The following is a 24289-nucleotide window of genomic DNA, read 5'->3' as shown; positions in this document are numbered from 1 at the left end:
GAGACCCAACTCTACTTCTAGTAGAGTGGAGGGCCCCCTTGGGGATGGGTTGGGAGATGTGTGGGTTATGGCATGGGCTGGGTATTTAGAGAACTTACCCCTGGAGTCTCCAGACCTGCAGCCCTACCCTCTCTTCCCTCTTTACTTGACTCCCCCTTGTCTTTGAATCGAGGCTGGGATGTGGGCTGTTTTGAGGTGGAGCTGTCTCTTTAAATCTCTCTTGCATCCCTGGGTTAATGTCCTGGTGTGTAATCCCTCCTGCTGCCATGGCAACCAGGGGTGCGTTAGGACCTGGTGCCACTCCTCAGGGAATGGCTGGCTGGCTGGCTGGCTGGTGGCAGCAGCAGTGTCTGGAGGTGGCCTCATAGGTACAGGGTATCAGAGGAATGGAGGCAGCGGGCTGGGGTGACTGCCAAGTCCTTTGCTCCTGCCCACCTGTGTCCCTGCTGCGAGAATGCACCTTTACCTTTTCCCTTCCCAGATGCCTGACTTGCCCACCAGGCATCATCCCTAATCTAAGGGGAGAAGCTAATGCGTGATGGGGGAGGGGAGAGGCTGCGGCTGAGGTGTGGGGTCAGAAGGGCTTGAGGCACCCTCCCCTGCCCGCAGTAATAGTGCTCCCTTCCCCTCCTTTTCCTCCCTGTTCCCCCCCACACCTCTTCTGCGCCCCCCTCCACTCCCCCAAGGCTAGCAGGTAGGGGGAGGCATTTGGGGTTTGGTTATCTGCCCCATGCCACTGCCACTGCCCCTGGCAGTGAGAGTGCCCCTGGTACTGAGAGTCATTCTTGGGGGCTTCCTTTGATCCTGAGGGGGTCATCGTAAAGGAAACTGGGTCTGGAGAAGGAACATACGGTAGAGGTCTGAGGGCCAGAGGAGGAAGTGGCCTGGGTGTACTGGAGAAGAGACTTCCAGAAAAGGGGGGCGGGAACAAGCTGGGGCCAAATCCCCGCCCCGCCTTAGGTTTCCTGCAGCTGGACTGTGAGAGGAGGGGTCTCTGAGCACCGCCTCAGTTGTGAAGAGGCAGCAGGCTGAACCCCCTGCCCCACAAACCTCCTCTCTGCCGCCTCCTCCCCACCCCCGCTGGTGCGAACACGGGTGGGGGGGTGATCGAGCACCAGGAAGACCAGGACTCCCTTTCCCTCGGCCCCACTCGCACCCTATCACCGCCCCCTCCCCACCCGGCTGCTCCAGTCGGGCTTTGGCCAATCAGCAGGGCGGGCAGGGAGTCTGAGCCTAGCTATTGGCTGATCCTGCAGAGGGCGCTCCCCGAGTCCCGCCTCCTCCAGCGCTGCCCTGCTTAGGCAGGGAAGGCAGCGACGGCTGCGTGGAGGCTGCCCCAGGAGCCCCGGAGCCGGGGGTGGGGGGTAGCCATGGCGGGCAGTCCGGGCAGCGGGGCCTCCTTGGAGGGTATATCCCTGGGCTCTTCTGAGGAAGCCGATCTCCAGAGGGAAGGTAGGGAAAGGCGGGGCGGGAGGCTGGGGGGAAAGCTGGACCCTTAATCTACTCTCCTCCCTGGGGGTTTGGGCATCTGGAGAGCGTGTCCTGGGAGCGGGCTCTCAGGAGCCTAAGGGTCTGGGGGCACAGCCTGCCAGGAGAGCTGGCCTGGACAGAGGGCATTAACTCCCCTGCCTCTGTCCTCCTCCAAGGCTGACAGGCTTGTGAGCCTGTACGTGAGGATGGCCGGGGAGGGTGGATCCCAGGATGCCCTCGCAGAGCAGGAAGAGTCCTTACCCTGGCTTCTTTCCGAGGCCACGAAAGGCCTTGCAGGTCTCTGATCAATGCCAAGCCTGGGCCTGAGTAGGAGGGGTCTAGAGGGCTGGCTTGGATGCTGTTTCTGGAGGGGGGGAGGGGAGGAGGCAAAGAGGGGGTCCTTGAGCCATGACTGCTTCTCCAGTTCAGAGCCCCCTCCTCCTCGTCCCCATTCCTGCCTGGAGGAGGGGGCGCTGATAAGAGTGGTGAGAGGAGGCAGGGACTGTATCCACCCCTCCTCCATAGCTTGAGTGCTGTTACGTAGATGCAGGCGTGGGTGGCTGGGTGGCAGAGTAATGATACCCCCTGCCCATCTCTGCCCCCAGCTGGGCACATTCTGCTTCTCCCGTCCTCCTCCTAGAACCTGCCACAGCCAGGAGCTCCCACCTCTGTGGGTGCGTGAAGACAGCCCCTACCTCAGATCTCAGCAGCCACTCTGGTGGCCCAGTGTCAGGTGTTCTCACGTCCTTGTTATGTCCCATGCCAGGCTGCGGGTTTGCTGATCCCTGGGCTGATTTGGTCTAACCTCTGCCCTTGGGTGCCCGTTTCCCCAGCTCCTGCCAATGTTCTGGGCCTCTCTGTGTTCTATGGCTTTGGCTCTCTGTGTTCTATGTTAACTTCTCAATGGTAATAGATCACTCTCTGCCAGAACTGAAGGGCCTGTAGACACAGTTGCACCCACCCGTTTTACAGGAGGGAAAGACCGAGGCCGGTGAGGGACCGTGACTTTTGAAAAATCACACTGAATTAGTGGTACTGTTTGTACTGGGTACTGTAGAGGCTCTGGCCGCCTGCATGGCTGCCTGCTTGACTCTGGGCCTGCACTCAGGGACACCCCCAAGTACTGTCTGTCTTATCCTTGAACCCTCTAGGTGCAGGTGGCTGAGTCCCGGGACCAGCCCATCCAGAGCTTGAGTGAGGAGTCTGTGATTCTCTGGTTTAGGACAGAACCTGGAACCTGACAACTGCTTCCGTTTCTCCCCCCACGCACCTCGAGTCCATTTTCTGCTTCCAGGAGCCCCCCACCTGCCCCGGCTGGCATTACCTAGGGCCTAGAGAACAGGCCAAGCAAACTGCCCTGTCCCCCCACCTCCCTTCCCCAGGCATTCAGGGGCCTGGAGTGTCGGTGCTGGGCATTGAGGGAATTGCTGCTGGAGAGGGGCTGTCTTCTGTGGCGCACAGGGCAGGAGGGTGGGATTGCTGTGGTGTGTTTTGGCCTCCTGTGCCCAGCTGGTACCTGTGTCTCACTGCCCGTCCCTTCTTCCCAGCCATGCAGCAAGTCCTGGACAACCTGGGATCCCTCCCCAATGCCACGGGGGCCGCGGAGCTGGACCTGATCTTCCTTCGAGGCATTATGGAAAGTCCCATAGTAAGATCCCTGGCCAAGGTATAGTGCTTCGGGGAGGTGGGCATAAGAGCACGGTGTCTGGGGAGGTTGTGGGGTGTTGGCCACAGGGTGCCTGGGAATGGGGCATGTGGCACTTAGAAGACCCTGGGAGGGTCTCTGCATGATGATGGTGCCCAGGTGATGGATCTGCATGACTGCAGGTGAGGGGGCTGTGTCGTGCCTGGCTGGTGAGAGCGTGGACAGGCCCATGTGGGCAGATGTGACCGCCAGCTTGTGGAGGGTGCGTCTGCCGAGGGGCGGGCACGTCTGTGCATTGGAATCTCCAGAGTTCATCCTGCCTGTCTCTCCCTGCCTTCGAGCATTTTGTGCAGGTGTCTTTTTTAAAGCCACCTGCCACACATCAGGTGGGGGAGAAACTCACTAAGAGAGAAAGTCATGAAACGAGTTGGCAATGGCCGTGATAGAGGCAGATGCACTAGGTGTTTGGGGAATATAAGGACAGATGCCTAACCTGGCCCGATGTAGCCAGTGAAAGCTTCCTGGAAGAAGGGCCACTTGAGCTGAGTCTGGAAGAACAAAGAGGAGGGAGAGGGCATTTGGGGACAAGGGAAGAGCTTGAGCAGAAACAGAAGTGAGAAAAAGCCAGAAGTATGCGGGGGACTGAGTGTCGGTGTGAGGCTTGAGCTTCGGGTGCAAGACAGAGAGTATAAGCTGCCGAGATGCTGACAGGTTGTGGCGGGCCCCGGGGGCTGTGCTGGGGACTTGGGCCTCGTCCTGTGATGTCCTGTGAGTGACATGGGGCCTTTTGTGGGTTTTAAGCAAGGGTGTGTTGATGGCACATGGTCATTTTAGGAGCATCCCTCTGGCAGCCATGTGGAGGATGGTTGGAGGGTCAAGGCTGGAGCTGGAAAGACCTGAGTTGGAGATGGCCGTGAACTAGACCTCTAGTAACAGGGCTTGAGGGAGGGAAAGAGGAAAGAATTATTGAGGAAATAAATTGACAGCGTTTGGTGTTTGGGTGTGGAAGGTGAGGGGTGGAGGTTGCAAGGCACCCAGGATTCTGCATAGGGGAAGTAAGAGGCTGGTGGTGCCCTCAGCTGAGGTGCGGGGGGTGGGGGGGCGGGTAGAAGGGCGCCCCGTCTCCTGGGGAGGAGGCAGCGGAGTTGCAGAGAATCATGTGTGATTGCTCAGGGTTTTCAGAGAAGCGGGGGGCAGTGGTCTGCTGGAAATTAGGGATCCGGATGGAGCAGGGGGATTTGGAGATGAAGATTTGACTAATCGCTGAAGGGAGGGCAAGGGGTCCCCACTAAAGCCAGGGAGCAGGATTGACAGGGCCCCAGACTGCCCGTGGCAGATGCCGGACTTTCGAGGTGGGGGTGGGCTCAGTCCCGGGATGCCAGGAGGAAAGGGGGTGGCTTTGGTCTAGGTCTTGTGGGCTGTGGAGGCTGGGATGCAGGGGGGCAGTGTGAAGGGGACCAGTGAGAGGGAGGGACTCAGAGCATCACTTCTGGGGCCCAGACTGGGAGAGCAGGGAGGGGGGGAAAAGATGGAGGCCTGGGGGCTCTCTGAGGTCATAGAGTGTTTGGGGAGAGAGTGCATAACTGGAAGAGAAGGCAGAGATTAGAGAGAGGGAGGCGGGAGGTGAAAGATTTCCAAGGAGCACAGCTCTAGGGGGTAACACGACAATTTAGGATGTGGCTGCAGTGGATGGGGAGGTCATTGATGTTAAAGAGGCTCAGAAAGGAAAGGTTTGTGTGGGGGTGGGGTGGGAATCTAGGGTACGACAAGGCATTGGGGTGGGAGAAGACCGAGGCAGGCCCAGGGTTTCAAGGAGTGGCGATGGAGTGACCAGGAGTGTGACAATGATGCTGTTGAGACAGCGGTAGAGGGCGGTACAGCCAGGTGGTGGCTTTTCCTCAGGGTAGGGATGGGGACTCTGGCACAGGACAGCCGTGGCTGGCTCCAGCATGGGGTGTGGGAGGGACCAGGCCCCACTGGAGGGAGAGAGCTACTCAGGGGACACTGTGCCCCGGGGACAGAGCCTGGTCGTGTGGAACGTTCCGTATGAAGACCTGGGGAGGTTGCTAACCACGGAGGGGGCAAGGGCTGAAATGGTCAGTAGTGGGATGTTCTGGGGAGGAGAAAAGTGAGCAGACTGGGGGGAATTGGAGAAAAGGCCGATTGCTTTTCGTTCAATGGTCAAGGACTGTATTCGTGTATTAAAAGTAAAAACAGGAAGGGGCTTCTGGGTGGCTCAGTCGGTGAAGCGTCCAACTCTTGATGTCGACTCAGGTCATGATCTCATGGTTCGGGAGATTGAGCCCCTTGTCCGGCTCCGTGATGACAGCGCAGAGCCTGCTTGGGATTCTCTCCGTCTCTCTCTGCCCCCCCCCCCAATTAAATAAATAAACAAATAAATGAGTATTGAAAAAAATAAAAATAAAAACAAGGCAGCACGCATGTTTCCGACAAAGAGAATGTGAGGTCCCGGAGGGCAGGGGTGTCCTTCTGTTTGCATCCCCAGAGCCCAGAACAGCCCTTGGCATACAGTAGGTGGTCACTAAATATTTGCTGAATGAATGAATACAACGAGTGTAGGAGTTAAACCCAACAGCTGTGTAAGTACCTATCTCCAGGTCGTGAGTGCTGGCCCTGTTTTCTTTAGTGCTTGTTGTTTCTTTGCAAGAAATAGGAAGTATGTTGTTGTAGGGGCCCCTGGGTGGCTCAGTCGGTTAAGTGTCTGACTCTTGATCTCGGCTCAGGTCACGATCTCACAGCTCGTGAGTTCAAGGGCCGCCGTGTGGGCTCTGTGCAGACAGCTGAGAGCCTGGATCCTGCTTCAGATTCTGTGTCTCCCTCTCTGTTGTGTGGTATTCCAGTTTATGAGATAGAGCCTGGTGTATTTATTTATCGGTTCTGCTGAGAAAAGGTGTGATGTTGCTGACTTTCTTCTACTAAGGACAGCGCTGCGGCGAGTGTCCTCACATTCAGCTGCTTCTGCACGTGTGTGAGTCTCTCTAGGGTGGACACTTGGCAGTGGCATTGCTGAATATGCACATTTTGACCCTCGACACCCGTAACCGGCCAAAGCCAATTTCAGAGTTGGATTTTTTAGACCGTTGTCCCCTCTGGGTCACGTTAGCTGTTGCTTCTACAGTGAGACAGCCAATGAAATAGAGAGCTTTTAGGATAGCAGAATCTCGGGGTTAGAAGGTCCCTCTGAAGCATGATGGCCCTTGCTAGCGTCCTTCTTCGGTGTCTTTGTCTGATCCGCGAGACGGCCCTCCAGTGAGGGGATTGCTGGCTGTACGATTTCCCGTCACTCACCCGGTCAGCCATCACTGATAAAGCGAATATCTGTTGTGTGCTCACTGAGTACCAGGCACAGGGCTAGGGCTGTGGGAGTGAGCGGTCAGATAGTTTGTTCTCCGGATGGAGTCCAAGTCTGTCGCCCTGGGGTGTCACGGTACAGCCTACCTGAGAAGTTACCGACGAACCGTATCAGACTGGAAACATAAACTCCCTTCTCCAGACTTGTCCTTGGGGGATAAGCTGGTCAGAATTTCCTCCCAAGAGATTCCCAGGATGGTTCCAGATGCATAAAGCACAACAGAGAATAGTGTGGACCTTTCTTCAACTCTGAGACCCCCCAGTACGAGGCTGACAGGCCAAGAGGACCCTGTGACTTCTCTCCACTGAGCTGTGAGACAGACAAGAAGTGCATCTCCATAAAGGCCTGTTTGAGCTCAGTAAGAATCCTTCCCATCCCTGTACGTGTGACGCTTTGCAATGGAACTTTGTCACTTGTCTCATCGAGTGGCAGAGTTTCTCCATTCTTCAGTCTGGGCTTGACCCCATGACCTGCTTTGGACAACAGGACCTACTTATTCCTTCTCACAACTTTAATGGCCTTGCATACAGAGATACATTTCCAACTTACCAGACAAAAGGGCTCGGATCAAAGATCCAGTTGTAAAAACTTGGTTCTCTTGGCAAAGTGGCCCATAAACAAGCTGGAACTTCCTGTAGTAGCTATTAAGCCCCGGCCCCTTCCCCTATGGGGTGGGACTTGCCTGTTCCCTCTGGGGATGTGGCAGACAGCCTGGGAGGGGCTGGGTGAGTAGATCTTGGATGGAGGGGCGGGGCCTGAGGGGACAAACCCAGAGAGTAAAGGCTCTGGAGGGAAATCAAATCTGGCCGACAGATCATAAATCCAGGGGGTTGGCTGCAGACAACAGGTGGCAGCCTTAGCAGGCGGGTGACATAAGGGAGGGCCGACTTGGATCCCTCAGCAGGTGTTCCAACAACAGGCAAGTCAAAGGTGAGGAATCCAAGTCAGCTGACATTCAGAAATTCTGGCAAACTGTTACCAGTGGAGACATCTGCCAGCTGGGGGGCCTGTGATCTAATCCACATGAGATGAGGTAGACAGAACATGGGGTTTGGAGTCAGAAGAGTCCTTGGTTGGCTGTGTGATTTTAGTATGTCTGACAACCTCTCTGAGCTTTAGTTATTTCTTTGGAAAAGTGGGGATGATGATGTCTCTCTTTCAGAGTTGTAGTAGGGATGGGGAAAGTCAAGGATGTAGAAGTGCATTTCAAACCATAAAGAGGTGTTACAATGCAGTCTTGTCCATTGACTGGAGTTCACTGGGAGACTCCACTCCTGTAATAAGGCCGGGGTGAGAGAGTCCTAGAAGAATGAAGGAGTCGGGGTGGGGGCTGTCACTGAAATAGAGACTCTGACCAAGGGACATGACAAGTGGAAGCTACGGTGGTGGGGAGCTCAGTGTATCAGTCGGTTTCTGCTGTGTAACAAACCATCCCACAATTTAGTGGCTTTAAACAACCATGATTCATTTCTCATGATTTTTTGGATGGTTTGGGTGGTTTTTCTGGTCTGGGCTGCTCAGCAGGGTGGTCTAGGATGTTTTCGTTCACACATCTGGTGTCTCAGCTGAGAAGGCTGCAGTGTCTAGGATGGTCTAGATGTGGTTAGAGGGTCCCTCACCCTCTAGGAGAGAGCCCAGGTTTCTTCACATGGCAGTCTCAGCAGCAAGTGAAGACAAGCCCCGAAGCCTCTTTTTGCATCATATTTGCTAATGTTCCCCGACCAAAGCAAATCACATCATCAAATCACGATTGAAGAGTGACTTTACCTTCTGGCACACCACCCTCTGGGACTTCTTTCAGTTTTTGAGCTATTTAATTATGAGCATAGGCGTCAAATGAGAATTCCCTGTCTTTTGCCACAATCAGAGATGTCGGAGTGTGAGGGCAGAGGGGGAAAAACTCACAGAGAAATGGCTGTGTGACGTTTCTACTTTTGCAGTCTGCTTCCGGACCAGCAGCTGACAGATCAGGGTTCAAGTACCAGCTGCACCGTTAGCTAACTGTATACTTGGCCCAGGCTTCTGGTCTGTAATAAGCTTGAGCCCCTGCTGTGCCAAAGATGATTGTCAGAGCAGAATTCAACAAATGGTTACCACACAAACTCAAAACTTTCCTGGTAGTGGGGCCTAGTGCCTCTCAACTGCATGCATTCTCAAAACAGGTGCCCAGATGGTGGCACCACAGCCGTGGAGGAGCCCAGGAAACTGACTGGAGTCCCCGATGTACCCAGATGAGTTCTGGGCTCCGAAGGAATTCGTTTCACCCACTCAAGTCTCAGATAATGGCCTTGGGACTACTAATCTCACAGGGTCATTATGACATTTTTTAAAAAATTTTATTTATTTTTGAGAGAGAGAGAGAGAGAGACAGAGCATGAGTGGGCCAGGGACAGAGAGAGAGAGGGAGACACAGAATCTGAAGCAGGCTCCAGTCTCCGAGCTGTCAGCACAGAGCCCTGACGCAGGGTTCGAACCCACGAACCGTGAGATCATGACCTGGGCCGAAGTCAGTCGCTTAACCAACTGAGCCACCCAGGTGCACCCATCTGGTATGACATTTAAATGAGATATTTTGTAAATGTGCTGCTTTACCATTGAACGTACGTATACCCCATGGCCCAGCAATTTTGTTTCTGGGAGAAACTCTTACATGTGCACCAGGAGATACAGACTGGAATGTTCATAGCAGTGCTGTTCACGATGCCCAAATCCTGAAATGACCCAGGTGCTTCCCAAGGAGGGGGCATGAATCAAATGTGGCATATTCACACAATGGAATATAATATGGTTAAAATGAACAACTGTGATATGGGGGGGAGAAAAGAATGAATCATAGAAGAATAATGTTAAGTGAAAAATAATAAGTGAAACAAAGTAAAATGTTATCTCTTAATATGGAAAGTGAGAGTAAATTTTAGCAAGATAATAGTGGGTAAAAAAATAGTAGGTAAAATAATTTTTCACTTAATAATGTTAAGTGAAAAGAATCAGGCCCCCAGGAATTATATATAGCATAATTCGCCCTTTTTTAAAAAAGGTAAGAATAATTAAAAATGATACTAATTCTAGAAATATGTATAATGCATAGAGATAATGAAACCGTGAAATGGAAGCCGGGGCAGGATGATGACAGGGAATCAAGATGGCGGTTTCTGGGAGTGGATGGGTGGCTGGGCCATGTGGTTAGATGTAGGATATTGTCAAGATCCTCATGTATGGTTTGAGTGGTGGGTTCTTCGATCCTTGTTATATTACTATAAAAATGTCTAACTCAATGCCGACTAAACTGAAAGGGAGCCACGCACAAACCAAACCAATGACGAGAACATATCACAGAGCAAGGATAGGATGAATCCAATTCTGGGTTTTCAAAGTCCCAGAAAAGTGTGTTGTAAATTATGGTACCTGTTAGGTGTTCTCAGCGCTCGTCACTCCGCTGTTTAGATCACGCTGCTGTAGTGTTTCTTTTGTATTTGAATGGTTAAATGTGTAAAGTTTCCTCTGGGCCGTGAAGGTCCAGCTTGGAGAGCTGTGCTTTTATATCAGTGGGTGAGACGCCCCGGGGCAGCCACAGGAGGACGAATAGAGCAGCCTGCAGGGAGGTGTCATTAAGGGAGGGATGGGAGGTAGGCAGCTTGGGAGGGGCCCTGGCTTCCGGCTCAGTTAGGGAGGGCTCCTGGGGAAATCTGTTCTCCCCTGTTAAGCCGAAGAGACAGACCGGCTAAAGTGGCCATTGTGAGATGGTTGCATGCCCCAGTGCCACGGTTCATTCTTGAAATACAGTTCCTGGGCCCTGGACTCCAGGCATTGTTCTAGTCGCTGGTAACAGGGCCCGGAAAGCTTGGCGTGCTGTGCTGAGCTAAATGACAAGAGCACATACGTTTTGGTGGAACCTTCAGAGACATGCCTCAGCGCCTGGGGAACATCAAGGAACATCAAGGCATAACTGTTTTCTTTCTTTTTTTTTTTTTAAATGTTTATTTATTTTGGGGGGGGGGGAGGGAGACAGAATGCACAGAGAGGTAGGGAAGGCAGAGGGAGGGAGGGAGAGAATCCCAAGCAGCCTGCATGCTCAGTGAGGAGCCCCACGTGGGGGCTTGAACTCATGACCGTGAGATTATGACTTGAGGCTGAAATCCAGAGTCCATAGCTTAACTGACTAGGACACCTGGGTGCCCCAAGGCATAAGTGGTTTCTGAGTGCTACTCCTTTGCCCCTTCAATTGTCTGCTTCTCCCACGCAGGAACATTCTGCCCCGCCAGGCTGTGGGCGTCTGTCTGAAATGCTTCTCACCTGCCAGAGGCTGGTTTAAGTGACTGTGGGGCTAACGTGCCTCCCCCTGCAGATGCTGTTCCCCTGGCCTGTTTGGGGAAGAGAAGATAGAAAGAGCTAGCCTTTACTGAGCACCTACTGTGTGCCAGGCCCTGTGTGCATCTCCCCGAATCCTCAGGGTATCCCTATGAGGTGTTATTAGAATCTCTTCCCTTGGGCTTGAAAAACATGTCTCCTGAACCTGCATCGTTCATTGCTGCACATTGACACGTAACAACCCATGAATAATCTTGCTTTATCCATACCTCCACCTACATCCCTCTCTCCTGAATTATTTTGAAGCAAATCTCAGACATAATTTTATCTGTAGTTCAACATATATAACTAAAAGATAAAGATTCTTTTTTAAATTTTTTTTTAACGTTTGTTTATTTTTGAAACAGAGAGAGACAGAGCATGAACGGGGGAGGGGCAGAGAGAGAGGGAGACACAGAACCGGAAGCAGGCTCCAGGCTCCGAGCCATCAGCCCAGAGCCCGACGCGGGGCTCGAACTCACGGACTGTGAGATCGCGACCTGAGCTGAAGTCGGACACTTAACTGACTGAGCCACCCAGGCGCCCCTAAAAGATAAAGATTCTTAAAAATATATTCACACTACCATTGTCACACATAGAAAATTAAACAAAAAATTTCCTATAGATTTTTAATAAATGGTATTGGGATACCTGGATTGTCCTTTGGAAAGATATCAAAGCAGATCCGTACTTACACCATACACCAGAATAAACTCAAAGCAGATCGGAGATGTAAATGTGAAAAATAAACCATACATATCCTAGATGAAAACATGGATCTGTGTGTTGGGAAAGCCCCCCTTTTAAACTATGCCTTAAAAATCAGATGCATGTATTAATAAACTTTGCATTGACAGAAAACCGTAAGCATCAAAAGACAATGACAAACTGGGGGAAAATATTTGCAAGAGATAGCACAGATAAAGGGCTTATCTTTCCAACACAGAGCACATTTGAAAAATGGGACAAAGAAAAAAAACCAAGACCTGATAGAAAAATTGGCAGAAGACGTGAACAGGCAATTTGCAGAGAAAGATGAAGAGATGGCCTTTAAACATATGAGGAGATGCTCAGCTTCACTCCGGAAGCAAAATGCAAATCAAGACCCACTGAGAAATTGTTTCTCGTCCACGTGATTGGCAGACACGCAAAGGTCTGATCACACGCTCCGGTGGCAAGGCTTCAGGGAAGTCTCTCATCCAAAGCTGGTGAGAGGACAAAGCGGCCCAAGCCCCATGGAGAGGGGGGTTGTCAATATCTAGCAAAACCACAGTGTATCTACTGCTTGATCCAGGAATTGACATGGAAGGCTTCTCTACAGGTAGACGACAGCTATGCCAGGTTTTTCACTCTAGCTTTGTTTGCAATAGTAAGAGATTAGAAACAACCTAAATACCCCTGAGAATGGTTGAATGAATTATGGTACTCCGGTCGTGCGGTGACTCAAACGCAGTAATTAAAAAAATATATAATAATAATAAAGGAAGATCTCCACGTAGCAGCATAGAGTGATTTCCAGGGCATACTGTTAAGTAAAAGCCAAACAGCAAACCAAGCCAATTAAAAAACAAACAAACAAACAAAAAGAAAGCAAAGAGTGTGTGTGTATAGTGTTCTACCTTGTATGTAAAAAAGAAAGAGAAATATTTACTTACTGTTGTGAAAAGAAAGAAGGGGCTCGAACCTGTGAACCAGGAGATCATGACCTGAGCTGAAGTCATACGCTTAACCAACTGAGCCACCCAGACGCCCCTAAAATCTATTTTTGAGAGAGAGAGAGTGCAAATAAGGGAGGGGCAGAGAGAGAGGAGGACAGAGGATCCAAAGCAGGCCCTGTGCTGAGAGCAGGGAGGCCGATGCAGGGCTCTAACTCACGAACCCTGACCATGACCTAAGCTGAAGTTGGACACTCAACCAACCGAGTCACCCAGGTGTCCCTAGGTTTACTTTTTATATAGATTTAAATTATCTTTTTGGGAGAGAGAGAGGGAGGGAGGGGCAGAGGGAGAGAGAAAGAGAGAGAGAGAGAGAGAGAGAGAGAGAGAATCCCGAGCAGGCTCCACACTCAGCATGGAGCCTGATGTGGGGTTCCATCCCAGGACCATGAGATCATGACCTGAACCGAAATCAAGAGTTGGATGCTCAACGGATGAGCCACCCAGGTGCCCCTAGATTTAAAATGTGAACCATGTAAGTGTTGTAAATATTCAAACAATACAAATGAATTGAAAAGAATGAAAAAAGCAAACTCTGAGATTAAGTGCAGATAAGCGAATCTGTCCACATATTAAATCGTTAGCGTAACTATACAGAAAAGGGAATTAATTCTGGTACTTTTGCTCACAGTATTCTGACTGTATACCCTAAGTGAGATATAGTCTAAGGCTGTACTATTTGATACAGTAGCCACTAGCCACATGTGAGTATTTATTTAAATGCTTAAATTAAAATGAAAACACTTAAATACACTGCACTGCTGATGTAGAATTAAAAATTCAGTTTTTCAGTCATACTAGTCCCGTTGCTTGATGGCCACATATGGCTGCCATGTTGGACAGCACAGATACAGAACGTCTCCCTAATGCTGTAAGTGCTTTTAGACTATTCTGAGGACAAAAGGGACTGCAGATAAATCTTGACTTTTACTTAAGTTTGTGATAGGTAGTCACAGTAGTTTAGCAATTTTGAAATCCTTCTGAATTTTGAAGGATGGAACAGATAAGCAGATATATTCATATTTTTGGGAAATAAGTTCTCACTGAGGGAGAAGGGAGGTACAAATACGGAACGGGAGCAGAGGAGGAAAATTTTGCAGCGTTAGATTTTAATTGGAACTATCAGGGTCAACGAAGGGTTACTAAAGAAGTGACATGCCAGAAGCAATGAGCACTGAGTACCCCAGATCTTGGTTTCTAAGTACCATTCTCTGCCAAAAGGAATCCAAGTTCCTTGGAGAAATTGCTGAGCCCAGACGTGGGGTAGGGAGAGTACAAGATGAGCCTGTGGCAGAGGGAAGAAGGTGCTCGAGGACTGATGGGAACCGTGTCCAAAGGACACAGGTGTGTTTGGAGCTCCCAATGAACACAATTTGGGATAAATTGAGACCACGAAGATAGCGACGGTGGTGGAGTATAATGCAGAATAAAAAAGAATCCATAGTGATACAGAGAGGGGAGTTTAGGTGAGAGGGAGGTGGGGTGGGAGGGAAAAAGGACTAGTTCTTTCTTACAGGAGAATGCCAGCTAATAAATGTAGAAGGGATAACGGAGTTAGAAAATCACTATTTTGCAACCCCCAACTTAAGAATTGATTTAGGCAGGGGTCATAAATGAACGCTAAATACATCAATGAAAGATTGTTGGGGAACAGAATAGTCACAGTCTCAAGGTGTGGGAAAGACACAAGATTGCTTATGTAGAACCCTGGCCAAAAATGATTAACCTGAGTCTAATCATGGCAAAACAATCAGAGAAATCCAGTTGTGGGGCATTTTGCAAACTACTTGCCTGAACTTAAAAATGTCCCGAGGGGCACCTGGGTGGCTCAGTCGGTTGGGCGGCCGACTTCGGCTCAGGTCAGGATCTCGCGGTCCGTGAGTTCGAGCCCCGCGTCGGGCTCTGTGCTGACAGCTCAGAGCCTGGAGCCTGTTTCAGATTCTGTGTCTCCCTCTCTCTGACCCTCCCCCGTTCATGCTCTGTCTCTCTCTGTCTGAAAAATAAATAAACGTTAAAAAAAAAATTAAAAAAAAAAAAATGTCCCGAAAGACCAGAAGTTACTGGGATCTGGTCTAAAGGGGAATAAAAAGATGTGGCCTTTTTGTAACCAAATGTAACACATGGTCCTTGATGAGATTGTTGATCAGAAAAAAACAAAAACAAACCCCCAAAACTATAAGGGATACTTTGGGGACACTAACCAGTATTTAAATAGAGACTGTCTATTAGATATTACATCAATGTGTCAACGTTGAACTTCTTCCAAGTGGTGGTGGTATTATAGTTTATGTAGCTGGCCTCCTACTTGTTCTTAGGTGATGTACGCTGAAATAGTCTGGGGTGAAGTGACTTAGGTCTATTTTTCAAATGGTTCAGAGAGAAAAAAGTCTTCATTTATATCCCTGAAATAAGACTCCTTACTTCCTGACCCAACTAACATAACTCTCCTTGCTGGACTGGTCACTGGTAAAACCTTCCTTCCCCCTTTTCAGAGCACATGGAGCCCAGAGTCCATAAATCAACAAGCAGGTGCAAGGTCCTCTCCTGGCACCATGTGCATTTGACCCTTGAGCAACATGGGTTTGAGCTGTGCGAGTTCACTCGTCTGTGGACTTTTCTCAATAAATAAAGCACAGTACTGTAAATGTTTTCTCTTCCTTATGACTTTCTTAACATTTTCTTTTCCCTAGCTTACTTTATTGTAGAGTACAGTATATAATAATATAACGTAGAAAATATGTGTTAACCAACTCTTTGTTTTTGTTTTTGGTTTTTTTGAGAGAGAGAGAGAGAGACGGGGGGAACACTCATGTGAGAAGGGAAGGGGCAGAGGGAGAGGGAGAGAGAGAATCCCAAGAAGGCCCCACATCCAGTGCGGAGCCTGACATAGGGGCTCAATCCCACGACCTTGAGGTCACGATCTGAGCTGAAGTCAAGAGTTGGGCACTCAACCGACTGAGCCACTCAGGCACCCCAACCAACTCTTTGCTACCCATAAGGCTTCCAGTCACCAGTAGCCTATTAGTAATTAAGTCTTTGTGGAGTAAAAAGTTATATGTGGATTTTTGACTGTGCTGGGGTTGGTGTGGCAAACCCTCGTGTCGTTCAAGATCAACTGCACCGGTTTCTCGTCCCCTCCCTCACTGGGAGCACTAGGCTGAAGGCCTGGAGACCCAAGTTTGGGTCCCTGTGACCTTGAGCAAGTTACTCCACCTCCCCGGCTTCTTCATCCTGGGCTACAGGATGTCCAAGACCATGATGTTGGGTGGAATAAGTTGTCCTTGAACTCACATGCTTATAGGGTCCCCGGGGGGGCTGGAGACAGTGTGATAAGTTTCACGGCCCTCTGTGGCAACAGGATGAAGGTTTATCCTTTGTACTCTCCCTTCCCTAAATTGGGTCCTAATCACCATTTTGGGGGTGAAAGGAGAAAGCAAGGTGTGCCTGCGCAGGTGGGAGTGTGCTCGCTGCTGGGTGAGTGAGGGTCTGAAGCTGATGTCAGAAGCGGAGCCAAGGGCGGGGTCTGAAGTCAGGATTTGCGCTGGGGTGGGCGGGGCAGTGTTTGGTAGCTCAGGGTTCTCGGGGAGCCTCAGGTGTTACCTGCCCCGCCCTCACCCACCAGGCCCACGAGCGGCTGGAGGAGACCAAGCTGGAGGCCGTGCGGGACAACAACCTGGAGCTGGTGCAGGAGATCCTTCGGGATCTGGCGCAGCTGGCAGAGCAGAGCAGCACCGCCGCGGAGCTGGCCCGCATCCTCCAAGAGCCTCACTTCCAGGTTCCGGCCCCGGAGGGGAGGGGGGCGGGGAGTTGGGGTGGTGGCTGGGGCGGCCCCTGGGAGAGGGGCTGGCCGGGAGTTAGAGCCACGGGGCACTGTCCCACGGTCCCTCCTGTTTCCTCCACCTCCCCAGTCCCTCCTGGAGACACACGACTCTGTGGCCTCGAAGACCTATGAGACTCCCCCGCCCAGCCCTGGCCTGGACCCCACCTTCAGCAACCAGCCGGTGCCTCCCGACGCGGTCCGCATGGTGGGCATCCGCAAGACGGCTGGAGAGCATCTGGTGAGGCCACGGGGCAGGGCTGGGGGTGGGATCCGGAGGGGGGCGGGGTGGAGAGTAAGCAGTGGAGGCCGGATCTGGCCCGGAGAGGGCTGAAGGGGAAGATGGTTCCAGCTTTGCCCAGGGCCAGGCCCGTGCAGCCCCAGGAGACCGCAGACACCGTGCACCTGAGCTGCACACGTCCGCGTGCCAGGACCCTCCCCACTCTGCCCCCCTTCCATCCATGAGTGGCCCTGTAAGTGAAGGATTGGGGCAGAGAAATGGAAGAGGGGGACTCTGTGAGTCCGGGGTGGAAGGGGTGAGGGTGGGAATGGAGGGGCCGTTAGGAAACCCACTTGAAGATTCTGCCTTGAGCAGCTGGGGCCTAGTCACATCCGCCCTCCACCCCCCAGGGAGTGACGTTCCGTGTGGAGGGCGGCGAGTTGGTGATCGCGCGCATTCTGCACGGCGGCATGGTGGCTCAGCAAGGCCTGCTGCACGTGGGCGACATCATCAAGGAGGTGAACGGGCAGCCAGTGGGCAGCGACCCCCGCGCGCTGCAGGAACTCTTGCGCAGTGCCAGCGGCAGCGTCATCCTCAAGATCCTGCCCAGCTACCAGGAGCCCCATCTGCCCCGCCAGGTGGGTCCCTCCACCTACCTCCCCACCCAGCCCAAGGCCCAAGGGGCAGCCGGGACTCCCAGCCGCCAGGGTCACAGGCCCACATACTCGTGCATTGGCCTGAGTCTTGGGCACTCATACGCATGTGCAAGGGACGTGCGTGCGTTTGTACCCGCGTAGGCAACCTGTATCGATGCAGCCCCGGGCCTATGTGTACCGGGTGCGCGCATGCACGATGCTGAGTTGCCAGGTGCCCTGTACAGCTGCCTCCTGGTTGGTGGAAGGTGGGGGTCTGGCCGTTCTGTCCACTTTCTCCTACTGGCTCTGTAGCCATCTGCCAGAGCCCCCTGTTCCAACAGGCGGCTGTGGGTGGACTGAGGGATCCTGCAATGGGTGCCAGGATTGTGTCCCTTACCCAGTGATCTGCCTCCTCCTCAGCGGGTGGCCGCCTCAGGCCCCAGGCCTGACCACAGGCCCCATCAGTCTGAGTCCTTTTGTTCTAGATGCAAAGGGAGGCCGCTACCAGGGGGGCCTGGGGGCACCATGCCCCTACTAGGGGGGCCACGCCTTAGCCTCTTTCACCTTTGTGAGGGCCTGGGGAAGACAGTGGACCGGGTGACGGTCCCCCCACCCTCAGAGGGGGAAGTGGGGTAGGGGGCTGGTCTGAGAAGGGTTCTGACCTCCAGCCTTACCTTTTTCCCTTGACCCTTCTCTGATCCCCCATCCAGGTATTTGTGAAATGCCACTTCGACTACGACCCTGCGAGAGACAGCCTTATCCCCTGCAAGGAAGCCGGCCTGCGCTTCAGTGCTGGGGACTTACTGCAGATTGTAAACCAGGACGATGCTAACTGGTGGCAGGTGAGCCCTCGGTGTCTGTCTCTCCAGGCGTGGTGTGTGGGGGAGGTGAGCACCCAGGGAGGTGTCTTCTCACTCAGGCAGATCTTTCTCCCTTGTTCGTTTTCAGGCATGCCACGTCGAAGGGGGCAGCGCTGGGCTCATCCCCAGCCAGCTGCTGGAGGAGAAGCGGAAAGCCTTTGTCAAACGGGATCTGGAGCTGACACCCACCTCAGGTATGAGGGTTCCCCCCCCCCGCCCCACTGCCTCATGACCCCCTAATCTGGGATGTGACACAAGCCTGACTGGCCTCACTCGCCCATCTCCCTGTGGCCAGGGACCCTATGTGGCAGCCTTTCAGGAAAGAAAAAGAAGCGAATGATGTATTTGACTACGAAGAATGCAGGTGGGTGTTGGGGGCCCCCTTCCCTGTCCTCCTCTAATATGGCATGCGCCCTCCCGCCCCCCGCCAGTGACTTGTTGGTGCTGATGCTGCCAGTCCCATCCCCAGGACCTGCCCAGTCTCTCTCTGCTGCACCCCCCCCCCCCCACGCCGCCACACCACCGCCCCAGCCCTCTTATCCTTGGCCTCCCTGAGGTCCGGCCCCACCCATGCCTCCCGCTTAGCCTGATGAGCGCCATCTCCCTGTGTTCAGAGTTTGACCGGCATGAGCTGCTCATTTATGAGGAGGTGGCCCGCATGCCCCCCTTCCGCCGGAAAACCCTGGTGCTCATCGGAGCCCAGGGTGTGGGCCGGCGCAGCCTGAAGAACAAACTCATCATGTGGGATCCAGATCGCTATGGCACCACCGTGCCCTGTGAGTGGGAGCCGGGCCTTGGTGGGCAGGGGACTGGGAGCAGGGGCTGGGGCTGGGTCCACTGAGCAGGCATCTGCATGGACTCCCAAGTCAAGGGGTACTTTTGAGTGAGGCGTGGGGGGAATGCGCCCTCTGTAGGTGGTAGGGGGGAACTGCAGGCTGGAGAGGGGTGGGGAAGCAGTCCTTTGAACCTGGGTGGCCTGGGTGGGCTGCGGGCAGGCCTCGCCTTTCCTCCTCTCAAGTTTCACTTACGAGAAGCTCCGCTGGGAACCCCTGTGAAACAGGGCTGCGTGTGGCCTTGTGGAAGACGGGGCTTCTTGGTGACAGAACCAGCTGGGGTGGTGAGAGCCCCTGGTTCCTGGAGGCGGGAACTTGAGTGCTGACCCCAGGTCTCCTTGACCTTGGTGTGTGGCTTTGGGGTGCACATCGCCCCCTCTGGGCCTCAGCCCCCCATCTGTGAGCACTAGGTTGGCGCAGTGAACTCTGAAGGTCCTGTCAATGTGGGAGTCTCGAATGCGTGTGTGGCAGGGGTGAGGGTGAGGGTGAGGGTGCGGGTGTGGGGAGGCGGCAGTGTTTTGAAGGCGGAGGGAGGCCGCCCCTCCCAGGCTGCAGGACCGTACGCGTCTGACATGGTACAGCCTGCTTGTGCTCACTCAGCCCCTCCTTCCCCCCAGACACGTCCCGGCGGCCCAAGGACTCCGAACGGGAAGGTCAGGGCTACAGCTTTGTGTCCCGTGGGGAGATGGAGGCGGACATCCGTGCTGGGCGCTACCTGGAACATGGCGAGTACGAGGGCAACCTGTATGGCACGCGCATCGACTCCATCCGGGGCGTGGTCGCCGCCGGCAAAGTGTGCGTGCTGGATGTCAACCCCCAGGTAAAGTCCCAGCCGGTCTGAGATCCCCGCTGGGTACTCTGCTGCCCCACCCCCAGCACTCCCCATATGCTTCCAGGCACTGGTCTCCCAAGCACCCTCATATATCCCGCAACTACTGCTAGGGACCCAACCCACCTGGAATCTCTTTCTTGCCCTCCCAGGCCCCCTCTAGCCTCTTCCGGTTTCCCAGTCCCCGGCCACCTGCCAGCTGTTCCTCTCCCATTCATCCCCAGGTTCCGTTTCCCCACCCTCCCAGGTAGCCCCCAGCTATCCCTCCTCCCCCTTCCAGGATGTCCGTGGGGATATACTCCCCCACCCCCTTCTTCTCCCGCAGGCAGTGAAAGTGCTGAGAACAGCTGAGTTTGTCCCTTATGTGGTGTTCATCGAGGCCCCTGACTACGAGACCCTCCGGGCCATGAACCGGGCTGCATTGGAGAGTGGGCTGTCCACCAAGCAGCTTACGGTGAGGACTCTGAGGTGCGGTGGGAGGGGCCTGATGGCTGCCCCGGGAGAAGGTAGGCTGGAGCTGATGAGGAGAAGAAGGTGGCATTGGGGAAAGGAGAGAGGGGACCACCCAAGGTATCAGTGACGTTGGACTCCTGACTCCCACTTTATCCGTTTGGAAACAGAGATCTGAGCAAGGAAGTAAAGTGCCCAGAGTCTCATAGAGTCAGGGATACAGCTAGCCTGGGGTGCAGGAGCTTTTGAAAGGCCTGCCACTCCATCCACTGTGGGGGGACAGAGTGTTTAAGGGAGCCCGGAGGGCCGGTGGGTGATCTCTGGGCAGAAGTGGGCCAGGCATTCACAGCTGGAGGGAAAAGCTGAAGGGAAGAAGGAGGCTGGAGGCTGGAAGGATGGCTGGAGGGATGAGTTAGCATCAGGGAGGAGGCTGGGAGGAGAAGCTTCAAGTCACTGGTTACAGGACACCAGGGCGCCTACCTCCCCCCCAGGTACCCCTTGGAGCCGCCTTCTCGGGATGTACGGTTTCCAGAACCCTGAGCTCAGGGGTCCATCTGCTGGCCATGCCTGGTACTGCAGTTCTCAGGCCCCTGGTCAGAGGCTGTCTGGGCTGGGCTCCCCTCTGAAGTCCCCTGGCCACAAACATAGCCAACTGGGGCCACTGGGACAAAGCTGGGCCAGCCCTAGAGCTTCCACCTCTGCTCATTTAAGTCAGCATTCAAAGTGTCCTTCCTACCCCTGCTCAGCCAGCTGGCCAGCTTTGATTAGGTGTGGGGTAGCGGTGGCCTGGGGCACCCGTGGATTGCCTTAGTGGGGGCGTGCTTGGGAGGTGCATCTCAGGCGCCTGGTCACACTGGAGGGAGCACTGACCTTGGGGTCAGACAGACCCTCTGCAGCCACTGGCTGGCTGGGTGACCTCTTTGAACCTCAATTTTCTCCACTGGAAATGGGGAATCATTAGTCCTGCCTAGCAGAGCTATCGTGAAGATCACGTGGGTTGCAAAACAGTTAGTGCCATGCTCGGCACTGACTAAAGGTTATTTCCTTCCTTCCTTCCTTCCTTCTTTTCACCCATCTGTCTGTCCCTGGTTGCAGGAGAGCCGCCCGGAGACGTGCGATGGCTCCTGCCTCCCTAGCCAGGGAGTCTGTACCTGATATGGCTGGGCTCTGGGCAGGGGGATAGATGGGGGAGGCTGTAGATCCCCCGTGATGATGGGGGTGACTGGGGGACACTGATGGCCGCGAGGTCCCCTTGTGCCAGCAGGAGGCAGACCTGAGGAGGACCGTGGAAGAGAGCAGCCGCATCCAGAGAGGCTACGGGCACTACTTCGACCTCAGCCTGGTCAACACCAACCTGGAGAGGACCTTTCGTGAGCTCCAGGCTGCCATGGAGAAGCTGCGGACAGAGCCCCAGTGGGTGCCTGTCAGCTGGGTGTACTGAGCCTGTTCATGTGGACCTCACCCCTCTGGGTTGCGACCCATCCCCTTCCCCAGCCATGACCCCCAGCCATGATCCTTAGCTCTCATCCCTGGTGGTCTGGCTCTCCCTGGGTGATGGCTCCTAGGGGGCCCTAATCTGGCTTCAGCACAGAGGCATGCACTGCCAAGGAGATGGGGTGTTCATGGGGTACCTCTGTGCCCAGGTGCTGCCCACTCCCCATGCCCACTGGCCACCAGATGTCCCTCTGAGGGCCAGGCTGTGCCCAGGAGTGTCAGAGTCACCTCCATAGTGCTTAGTCCAGAGAAGAGAAAAGCTGCTTTGGGACCCTGTGGTCAGTAGGTACACTGCCCCCAGGGCACCTCTCTGCAGTTACCTTTTCTCCTTGGGCTAGCCACGCCCACCCAGTTCCTGGGCTCCTCCCACCTCTCACACCTGTGGCCTAGGAGTGGCCCTTGGGCTGTTTCCAGACCGGGGAGTGCAGGTCCCAGCAGCCAGGCAGTCCTGGGAGGTGGTGGCAGCCTGGTGCCGTCCTGAAGGCTGGAGGAACCCGAGCTTGAACCAGCTCCCACGGCGGGGGGAGCAGGGCCGTCCCAGTTCCCGTGGAATCGGGCGGAGTCCCACAAGCGGACCCCGCCCTGTCCTTCCCTCATCCACAGCTTTTCACTGCCGAAGTCTCTCCACAGACTTCTCCAACGTGCCCCTGACAGGTCAGCTCTGCTCCCCCGCGGGGCAAGGCCAGCAGGGGTGAGTGGGCTCAACAGGGGTAGGGGTGGGCTGAAGACCGAGCCAAGTGACAGGGAGCCTGCTCCTACTGATCGTGGCCCACGGTGGGGCATATCTGGGCTCCCTGTTGGTGACCATTGTCCATTGTGGTCTCTCTGGGGGGGGGGGGTCCAGGTCGCCCACTTGCATCAGATCTGCCTGGGGGGGGCGCTGAGGATGGGGCGCAGAGGGGACCTTGTGAGCAGGCCATGGGGCCTGGGCTCGGGCGGAGGACATTTGTGCTCTAGCCAGCTTCTTGTCGAGCAACTCCAGGGGGCGCTATCCACACGGTTTCAGCGCAGCTTCTGTTCCTCATGCTGCGGCACCCGGTCTGTGTGTGTGCCATTGGTGTGTGTGTATCAGTGTTAGTTTTTTGGAGAAAAGAAGCAAAGGGTGGTTTTGCTTTGGAGGTCACTTTTTTGGGGGTTCCCCATCAGCCCCCATTTCTTATGAGGCTCTTATCCCACATTGCAGAGCCTTGGCCCTCCCCAGATGTCTTCCTCCACCTCTCCTGCTGTTCCCTTATCCTAAAAGACACCCCCCCGAGTCCTTGGGGAAGGCAATTGTGTAAAATAGGAGAATCCCTTTTAAGAAAATAATGCCGTCCTAGACTTCCCCAGGCATCTGTCCCTCGTCCTTCTTTGTGATCCTGCCTGGGGTCAGCCTGTCCTTGCCGGGACCACCCCATCGCCCCCACCGGCCCCCCCCCCCCGTCCCCCCTCCCGTGACTTCCCAGTTCTGCTGAGTGTCTAATCCGTCTTCGCTGCAGGTTCAGCCCAAGCTGGCCCCTGAACCACTGTGTGCCCATTTCGTAGGGAAGGGGAGGGAGAAGAGACAGAATATTTATTACAAAGTTAGAAATATATTTATTATAGTAGGGATCTCATTTGCATTCGCAGAGGATATGCAAATGAGATGTAAAGGTCAAGCCTGCTCCCATCTCGTTTGCGTAGCTCTGCCTCCACTATGCAGTCGCCTTTACACTCCCCTTTTCCCTTTGGCCAGTGTTCTTTTCATCCTCAAGTCAGCTCTTCCTTGCATCACCCTTACCCACAGCCCAAGGGGACCAGGAGTGGGAGGAAAACACCCGAGGCAATCAGCGGTATCCTTTGCCAGTTCCCGCCTCCCCTGGAGGACTTGGGAGTAGAGGCACCCGAGGATCTGCTGGTGCAAACCCCCTGCCCTTGGTTAACCTCCAAAGTGCCCTGATGGAGAGACCATCCTCCGACGGGGGTGGAGGGAGGTTGGCATAGGAGGCTGGGCACCTTGCTGGAGCATTGGCACCTGGCCTTTTAGGGCAGATCTCCTGTGTTGATGCTGTTCTGTCACCTCTAGTGATGCCTGGGCGGCTGGGCTGGGTCCCTCCTCTCCTGTCTTCATCCCTCCCTGAACTTCATCCTACCTCCCCTGCCCAACCCCACTCCACCCCCCCCCCCCACCCTGGCCCAGGGCTGGGTTGGAACAGGTGTGTGCCCATCATGTTACATCTCCCCCACCCCCCCACCACCTCGCCCCAGACGCTTGTATTTGAGGCACCTCAGGATAATGAGGACTCTGCCCCCCACTGTCCACACTCAGTGCCAGCCTGGTGGCCCTGTCCCCTCTTCTCTCCTCCCTCAGTCAATTCTCGAGCTTTTGCTCTGACTAGTTTTCTTTCTTTTCCTTTGATTAAATGTGAAAACAAAGGCTTCTGGGCTCTGTTTGTCTTTGCTTGGGGCCCAGTGGATGGCTTCTGGACAGGGTGAGAGGGGGGCACCCAGCACAAGTGATTCTGGAATGGGAGTTGGAGTGAATCGTCTTGTGTCCTGTGATGTCTTCTAAGATTTCGCATTCCACCATTCCACATGCCCCGTCCCCAGAAAATGCTTGTTCTAAATGCTCAGGGCTGGGGG

General features: G+C 54.1%; 1 protein-coding gene across 8 annotated transcripts in view; it reads left to right on the top strand.

Moving 5' to 3' along the window:
- The window catches only part of MPP2 (MAGUK p55 scaffold protein 2), a 28725-nt gene extending 4643 nt beyond the window's left edge, over nucleotides 1–24082 (top strand). For 6 of the 8 annotated variants that reach the window (XM_078437101.2, XM_078437097.2, XM_078437098.2 and 3 more), the window contains 11 exons: nucleotides 3018–3136; nucleotides 16173–16325; nucleotides 16459–16608; nucleotides 16998–17225; nucleotides 17933–18064; nucleotides 18171–18276; nucleotides 18378–18446; nucleotides 18697–18858; nucleotides 19533–19735; nucleotides 20070–20198; nucleotides 21459–24082. In XM_078437101.2, coding sequence (XP_078293227.1) covers nucleotides 3018–3136; nucleotides 16173–16325; nucleotides 16459–16608; nucleotides 16998–17225; nucleotides 17933–18064; nucleotides 18171–18276; nucleotides 18378–18446; nucleotides 18697–18858; nucleotides 19533–19735; nucleotides 20070–20198; nucleotides 21459–21635 — 1628 coding nt within the window. In that variant the 3' untranslated portion in view covers nucleotides 21636–24082. Of the gene's footprint in view, nucleotides 1–1328; nucleotides 1453–3017; nucleotides 3137–16172; nucleotides 16326–16458; nucleotides 16609–16997; nucleotides 17226–17932; nucleotides 18065–18170; nucleotides 18277–18377; nucleotides 18447–18696; nucleotides 18859–19532; nucleotides 19736–20069; nucleotides 20199–21458 lie in introns of those variants that run through there. The other 2 variants (XM_078437096.2, XM_078437095.2) reach the window with 2 other exon arrangements.
- Nucleotides 24083–24289: the final 207 nt, after the last annotated feature.

The sequence above is a fragment of the Panthera onca genome, chromosome E1, assembly GCF_046562875.1.
Source record: "Panthera onca isolate mPanOnc1 chromosome E1, mPanOnc1 haplotype 2, whole genome shotgun sequence".
Taxonomy (NCBI): Eukaryota; Metazoa; Chordata; class Mammalia; order Carnivora; family Felidae; genus Panthera; species Panthera onca.
This window is presented reverse-complemented; position numbering and strand designations above follow the sequence as displayed.